At 43.5% G+C, this 6,995-nt stretch overlaps 1 protein-coding gene across 1 annotated transcript; it reads right to left on the minus strand.

Annotated features, from left to right (window-relative positions):
• Positions 1-3,325: 3,325 nt before the first annotated feature.
• On the minus strand, positions 3,326-5,158 carry LOC308347071 (cationic amino acid transporter 3-like; the record flags this gene model as incomplete). Its single annotated transcript, XM_080810231.1, has 1 exon — positions 3,326-5,158. One exon carries the CDS (start codon positions 5,156-5,158, stop codon positions 3,326-3,328), a length of 1,833 nt encoding a protein of 610 aa, XP_080666357.1.
• Positions 5,159-6,995: the final 1,837 nt, after the last annotated feature.

Here is a 6,995-nt window from a genome sequence, read left to right on the forward strand (position 1 = left end):
GTGAGTGTACAAAGGGCGCCTTTGTTTCCCTCACTTCAACTTTACACGTGAAGAGTTTTCAGCTGGAGCTCTGGTTTTCAACGGGTGGTCCCTGGACCAGCAGTATCAGCATCACCTGGGAACTTGTTAGAAGTACAAGTTCTGGGCCCCACCCAGACCTCCTGAATTCCAAACACTGGGGACGGTGCCCAGCAATCTGTTTCCACAAGCCCTCCGGGTGTCATGGCATCCCCTGAGGTTTGAGCACCACTGAGCAGAGTACTATTTCTGGCCACTCTCCACAGGGCCCTCTTTCACTGGGACTTTGCTATGATTAATGAATGATTAATGATTAATGAATGCTTAGTGAAGTGACGACATAACACTGAGCATACCTGATTAGCTTCTTCCAATGTTTTGTTGGTTTTCTTTTTTTGTCCACAACGAACCTGCCCACTGGACACATGCAATCTAACCTGCTCATTCAGGAGAAAAACTAATAAAACAGACTCTCTCCTGTGGTGGTAGGCCAGGGATACTCAGCACTGCTTGTGATGAGAAGTCTGTCAAATGCTGTGATGACAGATTAGCAAGCCAAGTAGGCTGCAGATCTACAGCTGATGGTTTAATCATCTGTCTCTATGTCACGATTATCAGTAAGTTCCAAACACAGGAGAGGGAGATCGGGTGTTATTTATTGGACCTCTACAGCTCCAACAATGGGTTGTAGTGAAAAGTAGGCAGCATGCAGGTTCAGATCATATGCAGTAAGGAGAACTAGTTAAGAGAGTAACAGGACAGAAGAACTGGAGGAAATGCTAGAATTTTTAAGGAAAGGGAATATGAGAAATGACCAGCTGTGACCTCTACAGCTACACATAAAGAAGCAGAGCCTAGAAACAACTGAGAACCTTGTTCAAAGTCATATTGCTACTTAGTGGTGGAAACAGGATGAGAATCCAGGACACGTGGCTCTCAGCTATGCACTTTCTGAGCAGGTGGACTAAAGCAGACAACAGTAGAGAATCATTAAAGTCCAAGAATGCAGAAGTCGCTAAGAGAAGTATCAACATACTTTTTCTGCATTCCATTTTCAGCACGACAGTGGGCTCATACCCTAAGTGCTCTGTGCTCAGGGGAAAGCTCTGGCTCCAGACCACCTGTGCATGCTCTGTTTTCCCCTCACACAGCCAAGACGCAAGCCACACAGCCTGCTCAGTGTGCTCTGAACACAGCTTCATTTTCCTGTGCTTTTCATCCTGGTGTTCTCACTGCCTACAATCTCTCCCTGCCACCCAGATGTGGCAAATCCCAACTTAAAAGCCATTCCTCTACAAAGTGTTCTCTGATTTTACCATCAACTCTCACTTCTGTGCCAGTCACACTGATCAACCTCCACTCTAAATTCCCAAGACACTCTATTTGTATATTACCTATGACAACATTCTGCTTTGTGTTACAGCTATGCTTTACCCCTTGTATTACAATATAAGCATCTTAAGGGCAGGGGTCATATTTCATCTTTTTGGGGGGTGTCTTTTTCTAGTTTCTTTTGGTTTTTTTTATGTAAGTATAATGAACATGCAATGTTGATGTATTACCCACAGGTGCACAATACAATGATTCAACAATTCCACACATTTCTCAGGGCTCATCAGAATTAGTGTACTCTTAATTCCCTTTATTGAAATCACCCATTCCCCTACCCATCTCCCCTTTGGCAACCATGAGTTTGTTCCCTTTATTTAGGGGTCTAGGGTGTTGTGTTTTTGGTTTGTTTCTTTGTTTATTTGTTGGTATTGCTGTTTGTCCTTTTTCCTTTTTCATTTTAATTTTCTTATTTCTTTAATTCTACATAAGAGTGAAAACATATGGCATTTGCTTTTCTCAGACTGACATATTTCAATAAGCATTATACCCATCCAGTCCATCCATGTTGTTTCAAATGGCAAGATTCCATTTCTCTTTATGGCTGAGTAATTGTCCATTGCATATACATATAGACCACATCTTCTTTATCCATTCATCTATTAATGCACGTTTGGGTAGCTTCCATATCCTGGCTATTGGAAATAACGCTGCAATAAACATGGAGTGCATATGTCTTTTCAAATTCATGAAACAAAAATGCTTTTGCACTTTTTGTGGAAAAGTGTTATTGAAACCATCAATAACAAAAAAAGGCAACCTACTGAATAGGAGAAGATATTTGCAAATGATATATCAGTAAGGGGTTAATATTCAAAATATGTAAAGAATATACACGACTCAATACCAAAAAAACAAAAAATCCAATTAAAAATTGGGCAGAGGACTTGAATAGATACTTTTCCGAAGAAGATATACAGATGGCCAACAGACACATGAAAAGATGCTTAGTATTACTAATCATCAGGGAAATAAAAATGATGTACTATATGTTAGCTAACTGAGCATTAAAAAATTAAACATATTAAACTCTTTTTTAAAAGTGCAATCATATTTGACTTTATACCTGTCAGGATGGCTAAAATCAAAAAGACAAGAATAACAAGTGTTGCCAAAGATATGGAGAAAAGGAAATCCTCATGCACCGTTGGTGGCAAAGTCAATTGGTGCAGGCATTATGGGAAACAGTGTGGAGAGTCCTCAAAAAATTTAAAACAGCACTACCGTATGATCCAGTAATTCTGCTACTGAATATTTTCTTAAGTGATCTCTACAGCCAATGAGGAGCTCAAACTCACCAGCCTCAGAGCAAGAGTCATACTCTACTGACAGAGCCAGCTAGCCACCTCCTTCCCTGTGGATATTTAACCAAAGAAAATGAAAACATGTTTTTTCAAGTTTCTTTTAATACTGATTTTGTAAAAGCCAGTAAGCAACTATGGACACAAAGGCAAAGCAGAAATTACAGGTGCTTGGGTGGCTCAGTTAGTTAAGCATCTGCCTTCAGTTCAGGTCATGATCCCAGGGTCATGGGCTTGATCCCTGCATTGGGCTCTCTGCTCTGAGGGAAACCTGCTTCTCCCTCTGCCTGCTGCATCCCCTGCTTGTGTTCCCTCTATTGCTGTGTCTCTTTCTACCAAATCAATAAATAAAATCTTTTTTTAAAAAAAGTAGAAAGTTAAAAAAAAGGAGAGGGGAAGAGCAAAGACACATGCTTTACTGTATCATAAATACAAAGCTCTATTAGTGTCCCCCCACCAATATCTCATAGGCACCCTAGCTTTCCATGTGCTCAAGAGTACTCCCCATTATTGTGTAAGGGAGCCAGTCTGCATTCACTGGTGATGATGTCAAGCCAAATATGTACTGGTACATCTAAATTCACTGCTGAGTCTACAGTTTGGGCCTTTAAGTGGGATCAAGTGACCAGGCTTTGCTGGATCCCATAGCCAAAGTAGAGAGCAAACCCAATCAGCATCCAGACACCAAACCAGGCCCAGGTGCCAGCTGCCATCTGCGTCATAAGGCAAACATTCACAAAGATGCTCAGGAGTGGGGGGAGAGGCACACCAGGGACCTTAAAGGGCAGGGGAGTGGAACTCTGTGGCTGTCTCCAGATGACCCCAGTGATCCCAGTGATGAGCACCAGGAGCAGCACAACCACTGTGATCGGCACTGGGTCTCCAGAAAGCAGACTTGGCCAGTGGGCCAGCACCAGGCCGAGGAGAGTCAGCAGCAGAACAAGCAGTGAAGAGCAAACATAGACAATCTGGCCATAGAGTGGAGTGGGGGTGGGGCTGCCTGGAAAAAATAGTCTCCTTAGAGTCAACTTCTCTGCTGCAGGTGCAGTTTCCTCCTGCACCTGTATTTCATTTCCCCCATTCTCCTGTTGTACCTCTGTTTCATTTTCCTCATTCTCTTTCTGCACTTCTGGTTCATTTTCCTCCTTCCTTTGGTCAGGCTGATACCTGATGATGAGAACACAAAGAGCTACCAGGGAATGAGATATCAAGGTCCCAATTGACCTGAAGTCCAAAAGGTCGGTGAGTCCAAAGAAGAATACCATGATTGTTGCAATAATGCCAAAGATCACAGTGGACATGATACGGGCATATGTATTAATATGGATCCTGGCAAGAAAAGGGAACAAGACATTGTCCTCTGCCATCATGCGTATCATCTGATGTATAGGGAACATAAAGCCCCAATAGGTGCTGACAAGAATACTACAGAAAATTGCAAAAGTTACAACATAATAGGCAGGGACCCAGCCAATATGGAGGAATGCCTCAGGCAAGGTGCTCCCAGGTCGAAGCTGGTAGTAAGGAACCATGAGTGTAACTGCCATGGAGACACCAAAATACAGCAAAAAGCAGATGAGCAATGAAATCACAATGCTCATGGGGATGGAACGCTGGGGATCGTGTGATTCTTTGACTCTGGTAACAATAATGCTGAAACCTATAAATGCATAGAAACAGGTAGCTGATCCACGGAGAATGCCCTCAAAGCCAAAAGGGACAAATCCTCCAGAGCCCAGAGGGCCCAAGCTAGAGGTGCCATTGAGTCCAGCCTGTATATAGTCCTCTTCTGTGAGTTTCCAGTTGTGCAAGTCCCCCTTTATGAAGCCAGAGATGATGAAAAAGCTGAGAACCAAAACCTTCACTAATGTGAACAGTTTGAAAACTATGACGAATCCACTCCAACTCATAGATTGCAGTTCCACGAACAAAAACAGAAAGATGACAAAAAAGTAGTGTAGATTGTCTGCAATGACTTGGGGAACATACTGTGAGATGGTCTGTTGCTGGGTCTCAGAGATCCGGTTCCCAACGAAGATGTCAAAAGTTAAGATCCAGGCCTGGACCACAATGAATGCATCAACAACAAAGGAGAGGATGAGATTCCAGCTAGTGATGAAAGCCCAGAGTTCACCTACAGTGACGTAGATGTAGAGATATGCAGAGCCAGAATGGGGAACCCGGGCACTAAACTCCGCATAGCACAGCCCAGCCAACAGTGATGTTAGACCTGCCACCAAAAAGCAGATCACAATGGATGGTCCTGCTTGATTCCTAGCCACCTCATTAGCCAGGAAGTACATACCTACACCCACTGTGTTGTCCACACCCAGGGCCACTAAATCCAGAGTCCTTAGTTTTTTGCCAAATTCAAACTCATACACTTCTTTCTCCAGTGGACGTCTGCTTACCAGCTTTTGACCAAACCTGCGAAGTGTCTGACGCAGCATTCTAGAGGAACTGAAGAACAGTCTAAGGATTACGGAGCTGTAGCAAGCCCCTGGAGCCAGGAGTGTTGGATCTGGATCAGCGAGGCTGAGTTAAGCCAAGTTGGATTGGGGTTGCCGAGGTCCGTTGCTCAGGCTTCCAAGCTGCTGCTTCCTATTTCTTTGGGTACGTGTTATCCTTCCAGAATGCCTATGAAAACAATACATATTTACTGAACAATGGTGTTCAACCAAACAACCAAAAGTCAAAGGCCACATGTAACTTGTTACATCCCAAAAATCATAGAAACTGACACCAGGGGTAAGAGGGAATCACACACAGGATTGTGTGTTTGTTGTGTGATTTACCAACAAGAACAGGAGATAGATAATGAGTGTCAATTCTTAACTTATGGAATCTTTCTACACTATTTGAGGTGTCCCTAACCCACACACTGAATTCCTTCATTAAGAAAACTTCAGACAACAGTTTGAATGAGTTGTTTGTGAAACAGTTTGTGTGATTCCCTCTTACCCCTCCCCCATTTCTTTTCTTCAAATGGCCCCCTGAACAAGGGGAGCAAGGCTCTGGATGAACAATTCATAGCAATGACCAGAAAATGAGAAGTGGAGAAGAGAGAAAACAAACTCAGGCAGGCCCCATTCTCCTCCCTACTCAGGCTTCAGTTTCAAGAGAGTTTTAAGAAGTGTTCTCAGAAGTTTTTAAAGGCAGAAACATCAAGTCAAAATTGGAAAGTCTACTTTACAGATGATGAGAAAGAACCACTGGCTTATGGGGTAGACCTTCTGTCTACAAATCCGTCTAGACTCCTTATTCACTACTCACCAATTCCAATGCTACGATTTACCAACAAGAATAGGAGATAGATAATGAGTGTCAATTCTTAACTTATGGAATCTTTCTACATCGTTTGAGGTGTCCCCAACCCACAATCAGGCTTCATACCATTCCATGGTTCCACGCTGTCCTTCCTTCACAGTCCTTCCTTTGTTCGTAATATGATCTGTGCTTATTCCTCCAGACTCATCCCCTGCCCAGTTCCTGCTCCAGCTGTGGAATTTGACACTCACACTGTTCCTTTGCCTCTACTGCCTTTTTGGCCCCTTCATGTAGCTACCCCACTTCTCTTTCAGTTCACAGATCAGCAGTTGCTTCCTCAGGAAGCCTCCCCTGATGCTTATGGAGCCCTTCCTATGTGCTCTCGTAGCACTGGGTTTTCCCCATGTGCCATTGATCCTAATGTGTCAGAATTCCAGGTTAGCTGCTGGTCTCCTCCATCAGACTGTGAAGTAGGTACTCAATGAATGTTTGTTGAACAAATGACCATGTTGAAAAAAAGAAAGCTGAAAGAGGCCATGATCCACAATTATGATCTTGTGGACATTGAGGTACATAATTTGTAGCCAAACAATCTTTATAATTCAGGCTCAGGTAGAGATATACATGGTATTACCTTCCTTGTGGAAGGTGAGCAAAATAGATACTGTGAAGGGAAAACCAACTGTGATAAAACCTTGACTGCACACCATTCATGGCAGGTATGACACACGGGGTGATAAAGAATCATTTGCCTTTGAGGATGCTTGTTTAAAAATATCAGGTTGGGGGCACTTGGGTGGTTCACTGGGTTAAGCCTCTGCCTTCGACTCGGGGCATGATCTTGGGGTCCTGGGGTCCAGCCCTACATCGGGCTCCCTGCTCCGCAGGGAGTCTGCTTCTCCCTCTCTCTCTGCCTGCCTCTCTGTCTACTTGTGAGATCTCTCTCTCTCAAATAAATAAATAAAATTCTTAAAAATCAGGCTTCCTGGAGTTATGGGCAACCAACCACCCACACCCAGT

This window comes from Martes martes (genome assembly GCF_963455335.1).
Source record: "Martes martes genome assembly, chromosome: 8".
In the NCBI taxonomy this organism is placed as follows: domain Eukaryota; kingdom Metazoa; phylum Chordata; class Mammalia; order Carnivora; family Mustelidae; genus Martes; species Martes martes.